Below are 25212 nucleotides of genomic sequence, written 5' to 3' on the forward strand. Positions count from 1 at the left end.
GGGGGTCATTAATAACCAATTAGGAGGGTCACTGCGGCTCCTATAAAGGCTCTGAGATTTTGCCAAGGGGAAGACCGTCCGGGCTGGGTGTGCGAGAGGCGAGCTTGCGGCCAAGAGCCCCCGGTTGCCGTTTCTCTGCAGCCACCGCCTCCCACCCACGCCGCATCGCCCCCCCCGCTCCCCTGTACCCGCCTCCGCCTCCACCCCTGGCTCTCCAGCCCTCGCCGCCTCTGCCATCTCTGCAGATTCCTCCATCTCTCTCTTCCTCTGTGCCTCGCTCCCCCTCGTTCACTTTCCTCCCAGCCACCCCCTCGCCTCCCGCTCCCTCCTGCGTCCTCGTCCTCCTCGTCAGCATCCTCCCCCCTGCTCCTATTCCTTCTCCTCCTCCATCACATCCCTCTTCTCTCGCTCCTCCGCTGCCCCCCCCCCCCCCACTACATCCCTGCCTCGGCCCCGGCCGGCCGTCTCCGGCGCCGGCGCGCCCCGGGCCGCCCATGATGGGCTCCGTGCTCCCGGCTGAGGCCCTGGTGCTCAAGACGGGGCTGAAGGCGCCGGGGCTGGCGCTGGCGGAGGTCATCACCTCGGACATTCTGCACAGCTTCCTGTACGGCCGCTGGCGCAACGTGCTGGGCGAGCAGCTCTTCGAAGACAAGAGCCACCACGCCAGCCCCAAGACAGCCTTCACCGCCGAGGTCCTGGCACAGTCCTTCTCCGGCGGTGAGTCGCGCCGTCGAGGCCAGTCGCGTCCCCTCCCATCCCCGGCCTTAGATTCCTGGCCGGGCGAGGCGAGGAACGGAGACCAGGCATCGCAGCCCATGGCGCCAGTTTGGGCGTTCTAGATGCTGCGTGTGACTCAGTTTCCCGTACGCCGAACCAGGGAGCCAGCAGCCAAGCCCGCTGGCCGGCCGGGGCGGGAGGGAGGGGCATCTCTCCACCCAGCGCTGCCCAGAGATGAGGTCTCAGCGTCCAAGCCGCCGGGCCCGCCGCCCCCGAGCTCCCCTGTCCGCCCCTCACCCCTTTGAGCCGGCGGGTTCCTGGCATTTAAAGCCTTACTAGGCGTGTAATAGCAGTTGACTCAGAAAGAAGGGGTTTTAAATTCATTTAGTTAACTTGGGCTTGACCCGCGAAAGTTCTCACTTAAACCAAGAACTTTAAAAGGCAGCGGGGGCTAGGGAGTGGGTGGAGGGCGGGCGGGTGGAAGAGAAAGCCGCATAGAGAGCGAGCCAGGGAGAGAAAGAGAGAGCGAGAAAAGTTTCTTTTCTTTAAGATGTCTCAAGTTCTTACTCCTCATTCATCAACCCGCAAACAATATCTTTCCCCGTCGCTGGCATCTCTGCGCGGCGCCCCCTTTCCCCCTTTACGATGTCTGTTCCTCTCTTAATTTACCGTGCAGACTAATTCCACTTCCATTCACGCTATGTCAAGCATCTAATCCCCCCTTTTTGTAAGGGGAATTCCTCGGCCCCTTTTAAACAAGTCCCCTCCGCATTGAGCTACAATTTACTGCTACAGCATTCTTCCAGGGCTAATGAATTTAGAATTAGCAATTTCTTTCGAATGGGGCCGAATGAATGCGATCACTTTAACAGCGTGACAAATTGCCGGCCGCGCCGCAATGGACACCGTTTAACCCCCTCTTTCAGCCGGCCCGCTCGCCGGGTATTTTCCCAGGTAGCTTAGAGGGGAACCTTGTAAGACACGGAGGCCGCCCCCGTGCTCCTCGCCGCTCCCACCCCGGCTGCCTGGCTGGGCAGGGGGACCCCCAGAGGTTGCAGGCAGCCCCGGCTCTTGTCCGCCCAGAGAGGTGACTGCGCAGCTTGCCCAGGGCCGGGCACTGTCCTTCCTGGCACCTGAGATCCTGATGCCAGCCCCGGACCCGGGCACGCCCTCGAACCGGGGTCACCGAGAGAGCTGGAAACGTGGCCCCTTGCCACCGGCGTTTTTTTGTGACTCCACTGCTTCGAAGCCCGAGTTCTTTTCCCAGAACTGCCAGTCCACTTGGGCCCCAGGCCTCCCACACTGCGAAAGCAATCAGAGCCCCTGACCCAGTCCCGGGTCCCAGGAGAGTGTCCTGTGTTTGGTGCTGGGACAGGCAGTGGGTGCCCAGTGACGGGCGAGCTTCCCAGGACGAGCTGTTGCTGGGTGAGAGAATCTTCTCTGGGCTGTCACCTTCCTCCGGGTGGGAGCGGGCCTCAGTTTACTCATTTGTAAAGCCATGTGGTCAGCTCAGTTCTTAAGCTTTTCCAGGGCGGAGGGCAAAGCGCAGAGGAACGTTGTGAATGCTTTGAGAATTCGTGAAGGAACTAAAACAAACAAACAAAAAACAACCCTCCTAGGAGTTCCCGTTGTGGCTCAATGGTAACGAACCCGGCTAGTATCCATGAGGACGTGGGTTCAATCCCTGGCCTCGCTCACTGGGTTAAGGATCCAGTGTGGCTGTGGCGGCAGTGTAGGCCGGCAGCTGCAGCTCCTATTCCACCCCTAGCTTGGAAACTTTCATGTGCCGCTGGTGCAGCCCTGAAAAAACAAAAAACAAAAAAAACAAAAACCAAACCAACCAACCAACCCACCAAACAAAAACACCCTCCTAGAAGTGAGTCCTAAAACACCGCATGCTTTCGGAGGGTTCCCGGGAAACAGGGGAGACTCCAGTCAGTCTCTGGCAGCTTCCACCCCCACCCCACACTGGAGTGGCTGGGGGAGAGCCAGTCTCCCCTGCCTCAGGCTCTGACCCAGTGCCCTTGCTTGGTGGCCACAGAGGTTCAGAAGCTGTCCAGCCTGGTGCTGCCGGCAGAGGTGATCATCGCGCAGAGCTCCATTCCCGGCGAGGGCCTTGGCATCTTCTCCAAGACGTGGATCAAGGCGGGCACGGAGATGGGCCCCTTCACCGGCCGCGTCATCGCTCCCGAGCATGTGGACATCTGCAAGAACAACAACCTGATGTGGGAGGTACGAGCAGGCGGCAGGGGTGGGCGGTGGACGGGAGCCGGGAGCCGGGCTTGGGCTGCAGCCGCAGATGGGACCCCGCTCCCCCCAGACATCCCACCAGCCGCTGCTTCCACCCCTGCCCGGAGCTTCGGGCTCCCCAGGCAGTCCGCTCCCAGAGGCGATGGCACTCTCCTCTGGGCAGCCCTAGGAAGCATGTCTGCTGTTGTCCCCACTTCGCAGAGGAGGGCACTGAGACCCAGAGAAGCCCCGTCCTTTGCCCAGGGTCCCGCAGAGAACAGAGAAGCCCCTTCTGGGAGCTGCTTTCCAGTCCCCCTGCATTCTTCCCCTCGCCCAGGAAGCAGCAAGGAAAGCCCCTCCAAGCCAGCCCTGGCTGGAAGAGAGGAGGCAGGGAGCCCGTGCTCTCAGGAGCACTGTCCTAAGGCGTGGCACGGAGGGGGCTTTCTGAGGGCTGGGCCGCGCGTTCCATCAGATGATCCCAAGTGCCCTCGGAGTTATTACTCCCATTTTACAGAAGGAAACTGACCTTTCTTCCCGGGCCTTCGGACGCTCCTCCCCAACGGCAGTGCCAGAGGCCAGGGGGGGCTGCCGAAGGACCAAAGCTACCCCCAGAGCACTTCCTCCTCTCGGGACTCTCACCTTGCAGGGACTCTCACCTTGCAGAGGCCAGGCCAGTGCCCCCTCCCTAAGGTCACTTCCTCCCTCCATCATGGCGCCCCTCCCCCACTCTGCACCCCCCCCCCCACTCTTCAGACCCTTGAGGAGCCAAAGGGGACAAATCCGGCACTTGCTCACAGGAGCAGGAGGAAGGGAGCAAAGGGGTGGCCAAGAGGCCTCTCCCAGCCTCACCTCCTCCCATCCCCGGAGGCCTGGGCCAGGGGTTACCTTCTCTCCTTGTTCCTGGGTTAGGAAGTTGGGGTCCAATTTGATTGCTGAGCCCTTTGGGTAATGCCCACGAAGGGGCCTAGGCCAGGCCAGGGTGCCACAGTGGGCCAGCCTTCCCTCTCTAGGCTCCTTTATGTCCCCCTCTGAGGTCCTGGCCAGCATCCTCCCCCGCTTTAGGGAGCACACCTCTGAGTCCCCAGAGAGCTACCTGGAGCGGGGGCCACTTTGGTCAGTGATCTCTTGGAGACCCTTTTCTTCTGGGATGAGGAGGACAAGGCAGCAGGAGCCTGTGGGACCCTGGAGGCTGACTCCTGGCTGGTCACTTCTAGCCGGCTGGCCTCAGGCTAGTCCCTGTACGGCTGAGCCTGCCTTTCCTCGGCTGGAAAACCAAGACCGCCATAGCCGCGTCCACTTCCTGGGCCTGTTGTGAGTGTGGAGAGAGCGTAGGTGTGAGCGTGCTGAGCGTGAGTGACACACGTGGCAGAGCCCTGCCTCACCTGGTCCCCCGCTCACCTGTGCCCAGGTGTTCAATGAGGACGGCACGGTGCGCTACTTCATCGATGCCAGCCAGGAGGACCACCGAAGCTGGATGACCTACATCAAATGCGCACGGAACGAGCAGGAGCAGAACCTGGAGGTGGTCCAGATCGGAACCAGCATCTTCTACAAGGCCATCGAGGTGAGAGGATGTACATGCGCATAGCGAGTGGAGGATGGATGCAGCAGGGGCGGGGCTGCAGGGCAGCTGTGTCCAGGGACTGAGGCGGAGAGAGGGGGCGTTGATGCTGGGCCCCGCTGGCCCTGCCCAGGCTGCAGGACTGGAGCCTGTGCATATAGTCTTGGGGAGCACGACCTCCAGCGCAAGCTTTACTGCTCTAGGTCAGAAGGAACAGAACTTTCTCTCTCTTTTCATTTTTCAAAGGTTTATTAAAGTTGAGTGGATGTATGAGGTTAGGAACAGAACTTTTGGCTTGATGCTATTGTAAATGTCATGAGCCCTTCAACCGTGAGGTCCCTGGAGATCTGCTGAGGGTGTTGAGAAGCTGCAGAGACAGAGCGAGCGAGGCACCAGAAGGCAGCCCAGGGAAACCCTTTGGGTGGGAGAGAGGGCGTTGCGAGGCAGCCTTTGAGCCGTGCGCTGCCCAGCATCCCGCTTGCGTGGGCCACCCAGCGACGGTGGGTCACCACTGGAGCCTCAGCCATCACACGCTGATCAGTCGTGGCGTCAGCCTTCTCTTAGACATTGTAGGTGCGTAATTGTGTTTAAGCCTCACGTATTTAATCCACCAGGGAGGAATCTGTGATTATCTGCAGTTTGCCGTTTGCTGGGTCTCCCTCGGTGGCGGGCAGACTCCGGAGCCTTTATGGGCACCTGAGGGGCGTGTTAACACTAGAGTCTGAGCTGGGTGAAGCTTCGCAGAGGAGGCAAGGGAGAGAACGCAGATAAATAGCCCGTCCTGTGGCGGGGAGCAGTACAGGAGGCTGGAAAAAGGGTATTCGCAGTGCGGAAACACTTGGGCTGCGGCAGGCAGACTCTCGGTATTTGGGGAGGGGATGGTGGCTCGAGGCGAGCCGAGCGGTGGCAGCTGAGTGGTGGTAGTCAAGGTGGCCACCCGGTTGGGACCCTCCCTGGATGTTTGCTGTCCCTTGGCTCACAGAGGGGCAAGCCGCCCAGACTCCTGGTTGCAGGTTGGTGGCCATGCTGTGCAGGGCTGGTGGCACTATTGTTGCCACCCCCAACTCCTTGGGGCCTCATGCCTCTGCGCCCCTGTGGGGAGAAGCACGGTGCCTCTTGGGGGTAGGGCAGGGCTTGGTTGAGTTTTGGGGGGGTGTTCTGGGGGACCCCCACCCCCACCCAGGACAGAGACTAATTCTCTTCCTGCAACTCAGAGCCCCATGTCTTTCTAAGGCCCCAAGGGGAGCTTAACACCTTCTGGAACAGAGGGGTCCGGTTGTCCCTCAATAGCCAGGCCCCAAGGAATCTGCCAGGATGACAACAGAATGGCCTTTGCTTGGGCCCTGGTGTGACCAGGGAGTGTGTCCTGGCGAGGGGCGGCCCCCAGGAGAACCAGAAAGGGTAAAGAAAGGTGAGCGGTTCTCAGACTGAGGTTCAAGGGAGCTGGACCAGCATGGGGCAGTGTGAGGGTAGGGCTGGCGGCCCAGGCTGAGGACAAAGGTGTTTTCTGTGACCTTTGGTTGGACTGCCTCCCTGTGGGTGCAAGGAACTCCCACCGGACTTCCTAGGATCGGTCTCATGTGTGGCCGAACCCACTCTGGGTAGCGAGCACCCTCCCAGATCCTCAGCGCCTTTCACCCGCTCAGTCTCACATCTGTGCACGACTTCTTGGCTACCCTGAAACAGATGAGGTAGGGGACACGCGCTCACTCCATCCCTTCCACACAGACACACGTGCACCGGCCCCCACCACACACACGCGCATACACGCAGGAGACAGGGTAGGAATGCTGATATGATTTTGACGAAAGGGCTCCTGACTGCGTCTGATGCGGGGCCCCAAGTCTTATCTCGCTGTTCAGTTCACGCCGGCTGAAAGCAGAATAGAGTCAGGAAACATTAAGAGATATTTATACAGAAATTCAGGAGTTCCTGCTGTGGTGCAACAGCATTAGCGGTGTCTCTGGAGCCCTGGGACGAAGGTTTGATCCCCGGCCCGGCACAGAGGGTTAAGGATCCCAGCAGAAGTCACGACTGCTGCTCGGATCTCATCCCTGGCCTGGGAACTCCATATGCCGAGGGGTGGCCAAAAAAAAAAAATTCAGAGTCAGAGGGCAGGGAGGCTAAAGTGTAGCTCCACAGAGGAATCTGGGGTTATACGATTTTTAAAAAGTCATCGACATTTGATCAGGAATTCAAGTTGAAAAAAGAGAATCAGGAAAAAATATATATGATCTATATAAAAATATGTGACCTCTAGGAAATCTATATGAAAAGCTGTATGGGATCCACCGTATCTGATCTGTATGTTACCGATTTGGCTACTGATGCCCCTGCAGAGTTAGTGAAAGCCCACTGCTGGAGGGAGGGATAAGAAAACACAAAATATCCCCCGTCTTACTCTTACTAAGTAAAATCAGGTACTTTGTTCGTGGTGGCAATTTCCCTAAAGCATCGTATTGCCATGTCAGACCCCACTTGCTAGACTGAGGCAGGGCTCGGCCAGAAGAAATTGCTGCTGCCCCAGGCCACTGCCCAGATGCCTCTGGAATATGTGGGTTGCCTATTCTCTGCCTGTGTGTACCCGCGCAAGTGAGTCAAGGAGAAGGGCTTGTGCCGTGACCTGTTTTTTTAATCTTCCCATCACTCAGACTGCTATTGATATTTCATTACGGTAACCCATTCCTTGCCAAAAAAAATTGAAAAGGAATATTTTCACTCAATAAGCAGCATATCCTCAAACTATTACATTTAGAATCAATAAACAATAAGGTCCTGCTGTACAGAACAGGGAACTGTGCACAATCTCCTGGGATAGACCATGATGGAAAATAATGTAAAAACGTGTATATATGTATGAAGGAGTCACTTTGCTGGACAGCAGCAATTGGCACAACATTGTAAATCAATTAAATTTAATCTTTTAAAAAATGGAAGACAAAGAAAAAAAAGTAGCATATCCTATTGCTGTTCTAAAATTTTCCATAAATACAAAATAACTGGAGTTCCCACTGTGGCTCAGCAGAAACGAACCCAACTAGTATCCATGAGGTTGCAGTTTTGATCCTGGCCTCGCTCAGTGGATTAAGGACCTGGTGTTGCTGGGAGCTGTGGTATAGGTCGAAGATGCAGCTCGGATCTTGCATTGCTGTGGCTGTGGTGTAGGCTGGCAGCTGTAGCTCTGATTCGACCCCTAGCCTGGGAACTTCCATATGCAGCACCTGTGGCCCTAAAAAAAGAAGAAAAAAACCAAACCCTCAAAATAACAGCTTTCCAAACAGATACAAGGGTGATGGGTTTCCAGGCCAGCCAGATGGTGGAGCATCCCCAGGCGGGGTTTTTCATCTGGCTGGATCCCTGGCGTGTTATCCGGGGCCCCTCTCCTTGTTCGCTTCAGCCACGGAAGAATTTACTACAACCTCACATGCCTAAAATGACGTTTCTGGAAAGTGCCCGACACATAGCACACAGGCATTAAATGTTGAATAAATGAGTCTTTCTCCAGGGGACGAGGCATATGTCAAAAGTGGACACATGGCTTCGTTTCTCCCAGGCAAACAAAACTGCCAAACCAAAGCAGCTTCCCCAGGAAGCAAGAAGGTTGGTTCCCCCCAAACTCAGCACCAGAAAAAGACTTAGGAGTAAGTTCTGAAAATTTCAGATTTGGGAACTGGGAAGAAAATTCCCAGGCTTTCCCCTCCCTATTTTTTGGCAAACGATTGTGCCCTGAAGTTATGGACTATTTCTTTCTGCTACTTTTTGTTCCAGGCAATTGAGCTTTTTTTTTTTTTTTTTTTTTTTTTTTTGCCCATAGATCCCCACAGGCCCATCTCTCCTTTTCTTGAAGACAAGCACTATTTTCCTTTTGATCTTGCTCATGGGTGGGGGCCGTTAAGGCAATTGGATTATTAATAACAGGCCTCATTGGGAGTTCCCTGGTGGTCGAGTGGTTAGGATTCGGCACTTTCACCACTGTGGCGCATGTTCAATCCCTGATCTGGGAACTGAGATTCCCACATCAAGCCACTGCACACCTTGGCAGGATAATTCATAATAATGATAATAATGATAAAAGCATCATTAATAATGCTTGGAGCATTTATCATTTGCCAGCACCGTGCTAAGGGTCTTAGCAACTTTTAAAAAAATTGAATCCCCTCAGCCTGGTGCTATTACTATTCCCATTTTATTCCCATTTTAATGGCAATGAAATTAAGGTTCAGGATGATCTCGGGAGATTGCTGAGCTGTGATTTGAACCCAGGCCTGTCTGACCCCAGAGCGGAGCCCCTGGTCACCATAGCACGGGGCCTCCCTGGCCAATATCTATTTGCCGGAAATCTATTAATTGGTGTGTCAGGACATCTGTGGTACAATGGAAATTGATATTCTCTCCAGCTGACACTGCAGGCCTTCTAGACGAGGGCTTCTGCACCATTAGGGCAAAGGGAGGAGTCAGGCCTCCTGGGAGCTGGTTCAATAGTGTGACATGAATTTCTATTAGGAAAACAACCCCAAAGCCCAACACGTTTTTTTCATTGATAATAAAAATTCAGAACTGGAGTTCCCGTCATGGCACAGCAGAAACGAATCCGACTAGGATCCGTGAGGTTGCGGGTTCAGTTCCTGGCCTCGCTCAGTGGGTTAAGGATCTGGCGTTGCTGTGGCTGTGGTGTAGGCCAGCAGCTGTAGCTCCAATTCGACCCCTAGCCTGGGAACCTCCATATGCCACAAGTGCGGCCCTAAAAAGGACAAAAGGACAAAAAGAAAAAATTCAGAACTGGATCAGGACAAAACTCCTGGGCTTGAGAGGGAAGGTTAAGAAGCCTGAGTTGGGAGGTGATGTAATTTATCAACCAAAGAGTCTTGATGTGGATTTTATGCTAAGGGACTGGTTTCTTGGGGAACTGCTTTGTGTGTTGTGTGTCCGGAGTCAGTCTCTCCTCCCTAGAAAAGTGAGTGCACAGCTGATTCTCATTCTCTGAGGCCCGGTGGAGCACCTCGGCTGGGCCAGGCCATAGTGTTGGCCGTAAGGGGACAGGGCTAGCTAGGGCACTGTGAGGCCTGCAAGGGACCGTGGCCATTCTTGGCTCTTAGGCGGTCAGCTGGTGGGACCCTGGGAACCCCTGGACAATGGTACTAGGCTCTTAGGCAAGAGGCTGCTGCTGGTTCCCCCAGGCTCTCCTGGTCTCCGGGATTGTTGCACAAGGGGTGTCTGGGAGCAGGCAGGCCAGGAGCTGCTGCTGGTTTCCCAGAGCGCTGAAGCAGGAGAGAGGCTCTGGCATCCCACCTCTGTGCCCAAGAGGCCGCCTTCCTGGGCGCTGTCTCGAGAGCGCGAGGCTTCTTGCTGCCTAGGGATGCGTGTCATTCTTAATTCCAGCAGGTTCTCTTTCTTTAAAAAAATAGGTTTTCTATTTTTCTCTTTCTTGCTGCCTAGGGTGGTATGTCATTCTCAATTCCAGTAGGTTCTCTTTCTTTAAAAGAAATAGGTTTTTTTTTTTTTCTTTAAAAAAATATTCTCTCGCTCTACAGGAATTCCTGTGGTGGCTCAGCAGTAACGAATCCAGCGAGTGTCCATGAGGACTTGGGTTCAATCCCTGGCCTCACTCAGTAGGTTAAGGGTCCGGCGTTGCCCTGAGCTGTGGTGTAGGTCACAGACGCAGCTCAGATCCAGCATTGCTATGGCTGTGGTGTAGGCCGGCGGCTGCAGCTCTGATTCGACCCCTAGCCTGGGAATTTCCATATGCCTTGGGTGTGGCCCTAAAAAGACAAAAAAAAAAAACCCTCTTACCATAAAAATAAGACGTGCTCACTATTTTTAAAAAATCAGATGCGTCATGTAGAAAATGGAAGTCACTCTGCCCCATCATGCCATTCCCCCTGAACTTAAATCATTGTTTTAAAAAATATATATATCAGGAGTTCCCTCATAGCTCAGTGGGTTAAGGATCTGGCATTGTCACTGCTGTGGCTCTGTTTACAGCTGTGGCGCAGGGTCAATCTCTGGTCCAGGAACTTCCACATGGCATGAGCATGGCCAAAAAAGAAAGTCTCAAAGTGACAAACCCTTCTGAGGAAAGATGTGCTGAAAACCGGCCACAGTGGCTGGGTGTCTGGAGCAGGAAAGAGTTACTTTGCATTACACATCCCTGTGTGTCTATCACAGTTTTAATTTTTAAAATTAACTAGTGATATTAATGTGAGTACATCTGACAAATGTTAGTGAATGAATGGCTTACATTTGAAACAGTCAGTATCGAATCTCTTACTTTAAAATATAGTATTTCCATCATATTGAATACTATTCAGAATCTGTGTCATCCCCCATGTTTTTGGCTCCTCTTTCATCACCATTATGGTTGTTTTTGTTCTATTTGTTTTACATGTAACAGTAATTGTTTTTGTGGGGTGTAAGCCACAGCTGAGGCTTGGATTTGATCCCTGGCCCAGGAATGTCCACAGGCCTCGGGTGCAGCCAAAAAAAAATTGTTATTGTCAATTAAAATGAAAAGGCTGGGAGTTCCCGTCATGGCTCAGCGGAAACGAATCCGACTATTATCCATGAGGACTTGTGTTCGATCCTTGGCCTCACTCAGTGGGTTAAGGATCCAGCCTTGCGGTGAGCTGTGGTGTAGGTCCCGTCGTGGTGCAGCAGAAACGAATCCGACTAGGAACCATGAGGTTGCAGGTTCAGTTCCTGGCCTCGCTCAGTGGGTTAAGGATCTGGCGTTGCTGTGGCTGTGGTGTAGGCTCGGCAGCTACAGCTCTGATTTGATCCCTAGCCTGGGAACTTCCATGTGCCTTGGGTGTGGCCCTAAAAAGACGAAAGAAAGAAAGAAAGAAAGAAAGAAAGAAAGAAAGAAAGAAAGAAAGTAAAGAAAGAAAGAAAGAAAGAAAGAAGGAAGGAAGGAAGTGAAGGAAGGAAGGAAGGAAGGAAGGAAGGAAGGGAAGAAGGAAGACGATAAGAACAGAAAGAAGAAAGGCGAAGGAAGGACGCGGAAGGAAGAGGAAGGGAAGGAGTAAGGAAAAGAAAATAAATAAAAAGGCCAGCATTGACTTAGACATTTGATTTCCAGACTACAAGTCTGGAGGTTGAGACACAGCCCTGGTGACATTTGATGGAATCTTGCTGAACCTCTCATCCCACGTCTCTGCTCCCCCAGGGCAAAGGGGGCCAGGAAGTGGTGGCATCTGCATGTGACTGGTGTCCTGGCAGCAGGTGGACCCAGCCTGTGCTGTTGTTGGTCACTAAAGGCAAAGCTGCCCGTCATCCTGGGCTTTAGCAGTGCCAGCAGCCCTGGGCCACACTGCAGACTCTGTGGCGACAACTGCGGGACCCCATGCCCCAGAGGTGGCTGCCAGCTTCTCTGAGTGGTTGGCGAGCTTACAGAAAATAGTAACCAGAGCTCCACGTCACCCCCTACAGAGAGCTTTATGTGTGGCCCCATCGAGCTCCGATAAGCACCCAGTGAGGTCACAGCCACGGTGGGTGCCGTCCGTGTTTCACAGTTGAGGAAACTGAGGACCAGTGGCAGAAGGCAACTTGCCCAAGCTGGGGAGCCCAAGCGCACCCTGCGACGTGTGAGGGCCTGGGGCCTGAGCCGGAACCCCAGCAGTACTGTCTCCTGAAGGAAGGGGTGTGTCCAGGCGGTTGGCGGAGGCGGGTCGCTTTAGAAGAACCGTGATGTATAAACACCTGCTGAGAATTGAAGCCAGGGGTTGGGACACTGTCGGAAGTGACTTACAATCAGAACCTTGGATCGGGGAAGGGGGGGAATCGTGCTCCTCACCCCCACTCCCTCGAGGAGACAAGCTCAGAGAGGCAAAGTGCTTGCCTAAGGTCACCGAGGGACCTGGTGACCGAGGGCCCACTGGCACCATCTCTTAGTGGCTTCCTTCATGGCGAATTTATCTTTTTTTTTTTTTCTTTTTTGGCCACCCCATGGCATATGGAGTTCCTGAGCCAGGGATCAGATCCGAACCTCAGTTGCAACCTGAGTCGCAGCTGCAGCAATGCTGGATCCTTATTCTACTGTGCTGGGCTGGGGATTGAATCTGCACCCCAGGGCTCTCAAGACACGACAGGTCCCATGGCCCCACAGCAGGGACTCCAAATTTATCTGGAATATTTTAGTTCCATCACCCTCTTTTCCAAGAGGTTCACAAAACCTCTCTCAGCTCCGCCCCTTTTCCAGCAGAGCCCCCTGGACCCCAGGTCGTGACTGTGAATGAGCAGTGAGGCTTCAAGGACTTTTGCTGTGCTGCCAGAATCTAATCCACCTGTTTTCTTTAAGGCACCGTCTAGTTTTCTTTGGGTTCAGGGAGTGCATTTGCCTTTTCCATATTCAAACCCTGTCAGTCTGAGCTGGTGTGACACCCTCTGCGCAGCTCCTTTTCATTCACCAACCCTGAGGCTTGACGTGACACCCCCTGGGCCGTCGTGGGCTCTGTTGGGAAGGGGTGTGGCGACCCCAGGCTGAGCGTTAGGAGACTGGACATTCCCCAAGCCCCCCCCTCAAGCTTGGCTTCTCCCGCCCCCTCCTCTCTCTGCTTCCCTCTCCTTTCAGGGTCGAGCAGGGCTGGCCGCGAGGGTCTGAGGATTTTCCTGGCTTGGGCCAGGGGCAGGAAGGTGTGGTGAACAGAACAGCTCTGTGTATGGCAGGGTCTTCAGGCAGGGCCAAAGGAGGGATGGGGGGCCTTCTCTGGAACCCCAGAGGCCAAGGGGAAGAGTCCTATCCTGGCGTGACTTCAGACAGCCCTAGGTAGAATCCTGTGCAAGCTTTTGTACTTCAGCTGAGAGGACCCACCAGGAAAACAATCCAACTGCTGCCGGGAGTGTGCCCACCTTTCTCTGGGCCAAGCCAGTTTCTCTGGGGTCCTGGCCTCGGGCAGTGACCAGCCTTCCCCTCTGCCACTTGCTGCGTGGGGCCTGAGGGTTTACTTTGGGGAGTAACTGGCCTCCACCAAAGTCACGGCGGGCCCCTCGGATGCCCCAGAGTGTGGGGTTACCATCAGCAGCGCAGGAGCAGACCTTCCAGAGCCTCCCCGGATTGTCACTGCAAAGCCCATCGTCCCAGAGACTCTCACCATTTCCCCGGGCAGGTCCTCCCCTGGGAGCAGCAGCGCCCTGTCACCATTTGTGGAATTCTCTGTCCCAGACCTGGGACATGGCAAAGTGAATCTTGTTTAAGCCTTTCGGCCCCAGTATTTCCAGAGATGGAGGCATCCATTCATCTGAATGCTGCTTTTTAGCATTTCCCACGTGCAGGGAGGCCTGCCAAGTGTGATGAGGAGAGAAGTATGTGTGATGTGGTGCTGCCTGTCGTTGCTCTGGATGAGAGAAGTTTCTAGAACATTATCAGGCAGAATGTGACCAAGAACCCCCCCCCCCACAGGATCCTTGGGAACGTCTGGCTCAGCCCTGCAGACCTGAGGGCTCGCTGGCTCTGGTTCCCCTCGGAAACGAATGCAAAGTTTTCGAACCTTCCTTCTTCTGTTACTTCTGCTTGTGGCAATGTTTCTGTTGCCAGTTTGGGAGCTGGGGGCGGGGCAGGGGCAGGAGGCAGCTCTGTTCCCAGCAGCAGAGCCAGGACAGAGATGGTGAGAAGCCTTGGGCAGAGGGAAGCCGAGGGACAAAGCATCCCAGGGCCTTCCATGTCTGTGCAGTTGGCCGGGGCTAGCTTGGTGGTAAGGGACCCAAGCGTAGCTTTCTGGGGGCTGAAACTGTACCGACACCTCCATGGCAGGCAGCCCTGATTCTCGGCCACCTCCCTGACCCCCTCTTGCCTCCTTCCCTACAGATGATCCCTCCCGATCAGGAACTGCTGGTGTGGTATGGAAACTCGCACAACACCTTCCTGGGTATCCCTGGTGTGCCTGGGCTGGAGGAGGAGCAGAAAAAGAACAAGCATGGTAGGTATCCCCATAAAGGCCACAATGTCAAGGGACCCATGGGACCCAGAGAGACAGAGTGCATGTGTGTGTACCACCTCCAGCATCATCAAGCCCGTGGGACTACTGGTTCAAGGAGGCCCCTGCCCCTGGACCACTGCCATGGTCCAGGCATAGATGGAAGACACTTCTGTTTTCTAGACACAATAGACTGTCTGGGGTCTGCATGGGTGGGGGGAACAGCAGGGTGTGGTAGGAGAAGCAAGGGGCCAGGAAGTGAGCAGCCTGGATTGAGTTCAGTTCTGCTGTGTCATCTTGGGAATGGCTCTGAGCTTCCGTTTCACCATCTGTAAAAGAAAGCCGCTGGGTGAAATGAGTTCCCTCCAGCCCTGACAATCTACATTTCCCTGCCCTGTTCCAGTGCTGGTCCCAGCACAGGGCAGGGGCTCAGTGTAAATCTGTCAAATGAAGGCAGGGCAGCGTGTGCTTTGTGTGGCTTGGAGAGGGGATGCTGATGGTGGTGGTACAGACCACTTGCTCAAGACCTGTTTCCTGCTAAACCTTTTACAGGTATCATCCTCCTCGGGTCCTCATAAAACCCTGGGAGATTGGGTTATTCTCATTTTTAGAGGATGAATCTGAGGTTCACCAGCTACTATCTCCCCAGCCCTTGATCTGCAGCTAAAGTTTCATACACAACTTCTCTGATCCTTGTAGCAAACTTTTAGGGGTGATGCTGTTATTATTTCCATTTCAGGAATGAGAAAAATGAGGTGCCGTTCACTGGTACCTGGTAGGCACTCAGTAAATAATTGTGGGATAAATGAAAGGTTTTGTTTTTTGCTTTTGTTTTTGTTTGGGCGGGGGGGGGGGGGGGCTAGGAGTTACAACAGTTACTACTACTTATGGAAGGTTGCTCTAAGCCAGGTACTTCCCATATCCTGGCTGAGGCAGGTAAGGTGCTTAGTACAGAGGCACCTTCCAACACAAATCAGCTTTTTGTGCTCATCATGTAGTTGTGTCCAGCCCACGAGGTCGTAGTAGGCCCCATTTCACAGATGAGAAAGTTTAGGCTTCCCAGAGGCTAAGTCCGTAAGTCCCGGAGATCTCACAGCAGGATCTGGAGTCCAGCTCCTATGTGATCCCAGGCCGGGATCATCCCTCCCATCCCTCCGTCAGGCCAGCGCCTCTAACTCAGTCTGCTCAGGGAGTCACCCGACGATCCATAGAGGCGGCTGGGCCGGAGGAGGGCCGCGCGTGGGGGAGGGCTGCCGGGCCGCGGCCGCGCGGGTTCTCACTAGGCTGCTCTCTCCACCTCTCCCCGCCTGCCTCCCGGGCCCTGCCCGCGCGGCCAGAGGACTTCCACCCGGCGGATTCGGCCGCGGGCACTGCGGGCCGCATGCGCTGCGTCATCTGTCACCGCGGCTTCAACTCGCGCAGCAACCTGCGCTCGCACATGCGCATCCACACGCTGGACAAGCCCTTCGTGTGCCGCTTCTGCAACCGCCGCTTCAGCCAGTCGTCCACGCTGCGCAACCACGTGCGCCTGCACACGGGCGAGCGCCCCTACAAGTGCCAGGTGTGCCAGAGCGCTTACTCGCAGCTGGCCGGCCTGCGCGCGCACCAGAAGAGCGCGCGCCACCGGCCGCCCAGCGCCGCGCTGCAGGCCCACTCGCCCGCGCTGCCCGCGCCGCACGCGCACGCGCCCGCGCTCGCCGCCGCCGCCGCCGCTGCCGCCGCCGCGCACCACCTGCCGGCCATGGTGCTGTGAGCGCCGCGCCGCGCCCGCGCGCCTGCCCCCGCGCCCGCGCGCCCGCGCGCGCCCCCGCCAGCCTGCCCCTCGGGGCGCGCGGGGGCAGGGCGGCGCCCTCTTGGGACTCGACTCCCTTGCAGCTCGCGGCCGCCGCCGGAGCCGGCGCTATAGACGCGCCCCAGGCGTGCGCTCTTCGCCCCGTTTTGCAGATGAGGACACTGAGGGGCAACCTCCCTTTCCCAGGCCGCCCGGCTGGTGCAGCACCTCTGCCGCCTCCTCTTCAGGGGGTCCCCATGCTCGGCCTCACCCCCGAGTCTCCCTCCTCCTGTTGAGTCGGCTGCCCAGGCTGACAGGCCCCTCGTGGGTGGCAGGAGAAGGGACTGAAAGTCTCCGGGGGCCTTCAGCGGGGAAAGGGGGCCCCCATGACCCTCCCCACCGAGAGTGCGTGTTGGGAATGGAGAGCGACCCGGTGTGGGCAGGGGGCCCGCGCAAATGCGCGCGTCTGACTCGCCTCCCGCCTTCTGGGACTGGATCCTGCAGTGTCAGGAGTCACCGACACTTAAGACCTTGAGAGGTGGGAGCTGACGGGGCGCGGGGGCAGCCACAAGAGGCTGGAGAGACCTGCACATCCCTGCCGAGCGGGCCCTTCTCTCCTTTGGGCCAACTTCCCTTCCCAAAGTCGGCTCCTTCGGGATGGACGAGGCACGAATACTTTGCAGTGTGCCAGGTTGGCTGAGTGAAGACAAAACGGAAATCCACTGTGGGACCCCGGGAAAGGCCCCTCCCCTCTTTGGGCCTCCGTTTCCCCTTTCCCCATCAGTAAATCGAGAGAGCTGGACCAATGTCTCCTCCCTTCAGCTCTGACTTCAAGCTTGGAAAAGGGGAAGTTTCCTGTCCTTCCTGCCACTCTCCACCAAGAGGAGGACAAGACTGGCTTCCCGGCCCCGGAAAGCACTTCCGAGCTGTGCGGGATCCCAGGAGGTTCCGTCCTGCCCAGTCCACCCTCTCCCTTGCCGGGTCCCAAGTTTCCCCAAGCTCCGGCCGTGGGCGCCCTCTGGTGTCGCCTTTCCCACCTTGCAGTCATTTACTAGAATTCCCGTAGGGCCGTTTTGTAAAATAAAGAAACTATAATAATATTAATGAAAAGTATAAAATGTATAGAGTTTTCAAGAAACTGTGTTCTACTTCCAGAAAATGGTCACTTTAACTTTGTAAATATTTATCTAAAATGATATTTACAAAACTGTGATATATATTATTTGATTGTATATGTACAACTGTAAATACCTTTGTACCTCTCTTGTATTCTAAAATAAAAATTACTTGGAACATTTATCACTTAGCATCTGAATGGGTCAACACTTTTATCTGCATGAAAAGGAAATATGGAAAGTGCTTAGAAGTTGAAGAGGGGGCAGGAAGAGTTGTTCCATTTACTGGTTTTGGAAGTCACCCTTGGGCGTTGCCATTGTGGCTCAGCAGGTTAAGAACCCAACTAGTATCCATGAGGATGTGAGTTCAACCCCTGACCTCGCTCAGTGGGTTAAGGATCTGGCATTGCCACAAGTGGCAGGGTAGGTCGCAGATGCGGCTCGGATCTGGTGTGGCTGTGGCTGTGGCCTAGGCCGGCAGCTGTAGCTGCGATGTGGCCCTTAGCCTGGGAACTTCCATATGCCACAGGTGTGGCCCTAAAATGGAAAAGAAAAGTCACCTTTATTACAGCTGTGGTTTCAGCTCCCAAAGAGATGGCCACAGTGCCAAGCAACCAGAAATCTCACAAGGGGCTAGGTGGATTCCTTGTGGTTTCCAACTGACTCTCGACTATCAGTGTCTTGCTTTGTTACTGCCCCTCAATCTTTCGTACTTTTTTTTTTTTTTCATTTTCATGGACAACTGGAAGGAATCCAAGCACCCAGTGGGGTGAACCAAAATGGACACCAAGTGCCCTCCCAAAGTCTAGGATTTCCCAATGCTCTGGACACCCATTTCCAGACCCTCCTTGAGGGAGACCAAAGAGCAAGGAGGCCAACAGTGTGGGGTCAGGGATTGGCTTTCCTCCCCAGGACCTTCTGGCCAGGAGGATGTGTGCAAACTAGGAAATGTGCTCTGGCATGTACCAACTGTGAGGCTGTCACCCTTCCAACTCACTGGCACCCCTCAGGCACATCTCTCTACGCATCCTCATCTAGCCAAGCACACACCCCCATACACACCTGAAGATACTGGAATTCACACTTGTACACACAGGCCATTCTCATTTGGAGCTTCGGTTATTCCCAAAGACCCCCATACTTTGGGAGACTGGTCTTGCCCCCTGGCACATGGGGTCGCAGGCAGAGTCATATTCTTGATAGGTTCACACGCAGATCGGTCTGGGATTTCCTCCTTGGGCAGTGGTGACACCACCCTTGTTAATCCTCCTCCTACAAACCTTACCTTCTCTGACACCTCCCCATGAGGCTTCTGCTGCCTCTGGTGGGCCCTGGCCTTACCCTCCTCTCACTGCAGCCTGCACTCAAGCCTCTTGTTTCCATGACCAAAACTATCTGTCCTGAGTCCCCTTCCCACCAGATACTGATAGGTGAAGTAGAATTAAACACATGCTCTGCCTCCAAGGGGATGACACTGGCTTCCTGAACAAGGGTCTGCAGGTGTCAGGCTTCAGAAACGTCAGTGGCGCCCTTCATCAAAATTCTAAATTGCTCTCTGCAGCTAATTTTGCTCTCTGAAGCTCTAGCAGCAGATCACAGGGGCAGCAGCACTGGCTCAAGAACCCACCTGGTGGCAGTGGGCTGTAACTGCAGACTGAAGTGCATCTGCTCTGCTTGTGGCTGACTTGTTTGAACAGAAGTGTGCTGCCCTTGGCAGGGTGAGCAGATAGGAATCATTGTCCTGAAGAACTGCACACGGGTGGGGGGCCTGATACTCAAAGCCTAATATCTTACTTTTCTTGCAATTCCAGCAAAGGCCTCAGGCCCCCTCCTTCCAAGAAAGGCATGCAGACCACAGCTACAATAATTTGGGGTTTAGGGGGTTAAATTCATGCATTCCGGAATCCTCCCCCATAAGCCCCTGAGCCTGATGCTCTTTTTCCCCCTTATTTCACCATGATGCTCTATTATCGTCCATTTGAAGTATGAGAAAACTGAGGCATAGAGGAAGTCACTTGCCAGGTCACTCAGCCAGTGAGTGGCAGAGCAGGTTTCGCCATGGCAACTGATCTTAGAAGCCATGTCCAGGACCAATAGGCTGCACCCCCTCCCAGTCAGCCTGTGGATTACATCCGAAGGGCTTTCTGTGTATCCCCTGGGGATGCGGTGTAGACCAGCACTGTAAACCGACCTTGTATCTTTCAACTTTGTGAAACTTACTTATTCATTCATTTTTTTGGGGGGGGAGTAGATTCCTTAGGACATCTATGTACATGATAAATGTTGTCTGTGAATAAAGGCAGTTTTACTTCTTCTCCAATCGAGATACCTTTTATTTCTTTTTTATTGCATGGTTCGAGACCTCCAGGTGCAGAGGATTCTAGATAGAGGCCACCAGTCTGTGTCTGAAACCTTGCTCAGCCACTCACTGGTTGTGTGACCTGGGTCAATGTCTCTGTGTCTCAGGTTCCTCAAAGGGAAAATGGGCAGATACTTAACTCCTAAGGATGTTGTGAGGATGCAGTGGGATAATGTATATAAATGAATACGGCACATGGCTTGGTACCCAGCACATAGTACATGCTCAATAAATAGAAACTGTTGTGAATACAAGGATGCCTGTGATGGATGAGAAGGGCTGTTGCCACTTCTACCACCCATCTCGCTGGGCACACCCTAGAGGGCATCTAAGGCTGTTGTCCATCCCCCCTTTTCCTGCCCTTTCCTATAGCCATTATCCTTGGATCCCTCGAAATGGAGGAATGGATCTCCTAAGCTCTCAGCTTCCTTCCCACCTTGGAGCTTGTCTCCTGGGATGTGTGGCTGGGAGGGGTGAGACAAGTTATGGGTGGTGGCTGGTTAGCACCCAACCAGACTGCTTCCTACAACACAGCTGTCCCAGGGAAGTCGTACTTGTTGCACGTTGGCTCAAGTCTTCAAGCGCAAGTGTTGCAGGGAAACCAGGTAGAAGCCAGTCTATTCTGACCTATCTCCGGAGTCCCGCAGAGGCACTTGCTACATAAGCCAGCTATTGAAGCAGTCACAAGCCCACCCAGGTGCAAGACGAGGAGGCCCAGATCGCAATTTTTGCTTGAAGAGGCATCAAAAAATCCATGGGCATTCTTTTCAAAAAGCCACAGAGCAGCACTATTCACAATAGCCAAGACATGGAAGCAACCTCAATGTCCATCGACAGATGAATGGATTAAGAAGACGTGGTATATGGAGTTCCCGCTGTGGCTCAGTGGGTTAAGAACAGTGTCCATGAGGATCTGAGTTCCATCCCTGTTCTCACTCAGTGGGTTAAGGATCTAGTGTTGCTGCAAGCTTCAGTGGAGGCTGCAGATTGGCTTGGATCTGGTGTTGCTGTGGCTGTGGCGTAGGCCAGCAGCTGCAGCTTTGATTCAACCCCCTAGCCCAGAAACTTCCGTATGCCACAGGTGTGGCCATTAAAAAAAAAGATATAGCACATATATACAAAAGAATAATACTTGTCCATAAAAAGAATTAAAGAATGCCATTTGCAGCAACATGGATGCAACTAGACATTCTCATACTAAGTAAGTCAGAAAGAGAAAGACCAACACCATATGATATCACTTAGGTGTGGAATCTAAAATGTGGTGCAAATGGGAGCTCCTGTCGTGGCTCAGTGGTTAACGAATCCGACTAGGAACCATGAGGTTGTGGGTTCGATTCCTTGCCTTGCTCAGTGGGTTAAGGATCCGGCATTGCCATGAGCTGTGGTGTAGGTTGCAGACGTGGTTCAGATCTAGCATTGCTGTGTCTCTGGTATAGGCCGGCGGCTACAGCTCTGATTAGACCCCTAGCCTGGGAACCTCCATATGCTGGGGGAAGTGACCCTAGCAAAGGCAAAAAGACAAAAAAAATTTTTTTAATTAAAAAATAAAATAAACTGTGGTGCAAATGAACTTATTTACAGAACAGAAACAGACTCACAGACATAGAGGACAGACTTGTGGTTGCCAAGGGGGACAGGGAGAAATGGGAGGCACCATGCAGGGCCACATGGGGAAGCATAGGGGCAGGGAGGTTGACCCGGAGACAGAGGGGAAAAGGAGAAAATGTGGGAAAGAGACTTAACTGGGAAGGCAGGGTAAGCAGGTTTAGGGTTGACTGGTTGAGTAACTTCAGCCCCTCAGTGGGCTCTGAGGCAGAGGGCCTGTCCCTAGTTGGCTGGTACGGGCCGCTGGCGTGGGCACATAATGGTCCAGAGGGTGAGCGCCTCATCAAAAAGATGGTGGTGGCAGCGGGGACCCTGGGCTCCAGATGGCTTGGTTTGTGTTTGAAAGGCATACTCTTGAGCCAGGAGTTTACTGGCTCTAGGGCTCGGCTAACCCAGGGAGGGGCAGTCCTTCCAAGGTCAGCAAGGCCCCCAAATTCCAAACAGCAGATTACAGAAAATAGAAGGTATGGTTAAGAACTGTACCCAGACAGCTCTAGGGACTGAGAAGTGGAAAAAACAGACAAAGTCTGAGCATTTGCGGGGCTCATATCCTGTGCGGAGTGAAAATCTTGCAAATGCATCTCATTTTTGGGGGGACAAATGGCTGCTCTCTATGTGCCAGATGAACAAAACAGATAAAGGCCCTGTTCTCAGAGCACTCCTGTCCTGGTGAAGGAAGACTGCAACAAACAAATTAATGAAAATTCAAGGAGTTACCCTGTGGTTCAGTGGGTTAAGGATCTGGTTGTGTCACTGCAGTGGCTCAGGTTGCTGCTGTGGTGTGGGTTTTATCCCTGGCCCAGGATCTTCCGCATGCCACGGGTACAGCCCCCCCAAAAGGGGGGAAGCTGAGAATTATTCTGGATACAGTGGTCAGGGGAGGCTTCTCTGAGGAAGTAATATTGAGTTGAGATCTGATTGGAGAGGAACAGCCAGTTACACAAAAGATGGGGTGGGCTAGGGGGTGCAGAGGAGAGAGTTCCATGCAAAGAGCCCCCAAAACACACAGATCCTGGGGCCAGCGCTGCTGATTGCAGCATACATAATGAATAGGGGAGCAGGTTAGGTGAGTGAGGTCAGAGAAGGGCAGAACCAGGCAAAGATGAGTTTGGATTTTTTTTTTTTTTTAGGCCCACACCTGCAGCACGTGGAATTTCCCCAGCTAGGGGTCGCATCAGCGCTGTAGCTGCCAGCCTACACCACAGCCACAGCAACTCAAGATCCAAGATGCATCTTCGATCTATACCACAGCTCATGGCAATGCCAGATCCTTAACCCCCGGAGTAAAGCCAGGAATCGAACCCGCATCTTCATGGACAACTAATGGGATTCATTTCGGCTGTGCCGTAATAGGAACGCTCATGGATTTTTATTCTTAGTATAAAAGGAAGCTGCCTGAAGCGTTCTAAGCAAGGAAGTGATTTAATCTAATCTGTTTTTTTAAATTCATTTTTGAATACCCTAAAAGACCTTACTATTATTATTATTTTCTTTTTTGGCTATACCCTCAGCACATAGAAGTTCCAAGACTAGGGATCGAATCTGAGCTGGGGCTGTGACCTACACCATAGCTTCAGCAACGCCATATCCTCAACCCACTGTGCCAAGGCGGGAACTCCCATTTATTTTTTAAATTTCTTTTCCATTATTATTATGGGATAGTGAATGTAGTTCCCCATGCTATGCAGTAGGATCTTGTTATTTACCCATTCTTGATAGAATAGTTTGCATCTGCTAACCCCAACCTCCCAATCCATCGCTCCCCCACCTGTCTCCTCCTCCTTGGCAACCACAGTTGTGTTCCTGCGTCTGTGAGTAGGACTGAATGTTTACGTTCCCCCCCCCCCAAAAAAAAATTCATATATTGAAATCCTAACCCCCAAAGTGATAGTATTAGGAGGTGATTAGGTCATGAGGGTGGAGGCTTCATGAACAGGGTTCTGCCATATAAAACAGGTCCCCGGAGTTCCTGTTGTGGCTCAGTGGGTTAAGAACCCACTTCCGTGAGGATGCGGGTTTGATCCCTGGCCTCGCTCAGTGGGTTAAGGACCCAGCATTGCCATGAGCTGCAGCTTAGGTTGCAGGTGTGGCTCGGACCTGGAGTTGCCATGGCTCTGGCATAGACCAGGTGTTGCAACTCCAATTGGATCCCTAGCCTGGGAACTTCCATATGCTGCAGGTGTGGCCATAAAAAGGAAAACGAACAAACAAATAAAAGAGGTCCCAAAGAGCTCCCCTCACCCCCGCCGCCATGCAGGGAGGACACAGTCAGTGAGAAGACAGTCCCTGAACCAGGAAGTGAGCTCTCACCAGACACCAAATCTGCCAGGGTTTCATAGTCTCCACATTGGGAGTTCCCATTGCGGTGCATCGGAAACGAATCTGACTCGTATCCATGAAGATGTGGGCTTGATCCTGGCCTCACTCAGTGGGTGGAGGATCCCACGTTGTGGCATAGGCTGGCAGCGGTAGCTCTGATTCAACCCCTAGCCTGGGAACTTCCATATGCTGGTGGTATGGCCCTAAAAAGAAACAAACATAAAACATAATCCCAACGTTGTGATAGGCTCCATAAACCTAAGTGCCCTGAGAATGGGAGGGGTTAAGGTTAAGTCCATCCCTCCTTGAAACTGGATGTTGTCAAGACTATACCCTAGTTTTTGGTCTAGATGCACTCCCAGGTCCAGCTGCCTAGTGGACTGAGCTCTGCTGGCTCAAAGGACAACACTGCCCTCTTCTGGCAGAGGCCAGGCTCAGCAGATGAACCCTTAAACTTTCTTGGCTCTAGTCCATTCCTCCAGGCAAGGAAGAGGGCAAGTATCTGGCCTGCCCCTTTACTGATGACCTGTGGGGCCCTAGAATTTATTTCATTGACTGCCTCCCAGGGTTGGCTTTCTTGACAGATGTAGTTGTGAGCCATGCTTAGGTGAAAAAAATGCTGTCCTTTTGGAGGTGTATTTATCTATTGGTCTGATGGACTTTCAGGAGGCAGCAGACCTGATTTATCAAGCTCAGCATGTGGTACTGATGTGAGTTATTTCCCTTAATCCTCTTTAGAGTCCCTTGTATGAAGAATTATCATCTCCAGTTCCCTGAGGTCGAAACTCTTGTGGATGCTTTAAACCATGCAAGGCAAGGGTGAGGGAGGGGCTGGTGGGAAGTGGGGAGAGGGATGGGGAAAATGCTCCTGACCCAGAGATAAAACCACATTTCCACCTATCAGTTCACCACTGAACCCTTAGAACAGCTCCTGGTTCAATTCGCTGTATGAGTAAATATAAGCAAAGATTCTCGTATTAAATAGGCACTTGTCCTTTTTTCCAAATACAGCCACCTGCCAAGGTCCGAATGTTTTCTTAGATGGTTTCTCGAATTTTCAAAAGAAATATTAGGGTTAATCAGCTCACTTAGGCAGAACGGAATCAGCACCTGAAGCATTGTTTGGGGGTACAGGTGGTGGTTAGTCCTGAAGCATTATGAGGCGGAAGTAATGCAGAATACAGAGGCTACTAGTAAAGGTTCCCAAAGGGGCTCAGACAGTGTTTTCTGTAGATCCTATTGCCTGATCCTCCTGAGCAACCTCATACCTCCCTCACCCAAAAAATCAGATTTCAGCAGCTTAGAGGTGGGAGGAAACGCAGAGGTCCATTTCTCAATTATCTCTAACCCTGGAAAACAGTAAGTTGCATGATGATTACCAGAGGGTTTTGGCAAAAAGTCAAATGCCAGACAACCTGAGATTTTACCATTCGACAAGTGCAGCCTCGCCAATAGTAAAGATGGCAACTCGGCTCCTTCCCTGCCTTCGCATTTACCTAATGGTTGCCAATAGCCAACATGGCCGCGAGTCCGTGAGTTTCCATTGGTGGCTGCCTTGAGGCCCCGCCCCGCGAGCGAAGGCAGAGAGTTGCTGAGAAGGACGGTAAGCCTTCGGGTTGGGCTGC

General features: G+C 53.4%; 1 protein-coding gene across 1 annotated transcript; it reads left to right on the forward strand.

The window, feature by feature from the left end:
* Positions 1 to 494: 494 nt before the first annotated feature.
* Positions 495 to 16168, forward strand: PRDM12 (PR/SET domain 12). Its single transcript, XM_047769635.1, has 5 exons — positions 495 to 717; positions 2759 to 2949; positions 4355 to 4510; positions 14307 to 14418; positions 15753 to 16168. Exons 1-5 carry the CDS (start codon positions 495 to 497, stop codon positions 16166 to 16168), a joined length of 1098 nt encoding a protein of 365 aa, XP_047625591.1.
* The last annotated feature ends 9044 nt before the right edge of the window (positions 16169 to 25212 follow it).

The sequence above is a fragment of the Phacochoerus africanus genome, chromosome 2 (assembly GCF_016906955.1).
Source record: "Phacochoerus africanus isolate WHEZ1 chromosome 2, ROS_Pafr_v1, whole genome shotgun sequence".
NCBI lineage: Eukaryota > Metazoa > Chordata > Mammalia > Artiodactyla > Suidae > Phacochoerus > Phacochoerus africanus.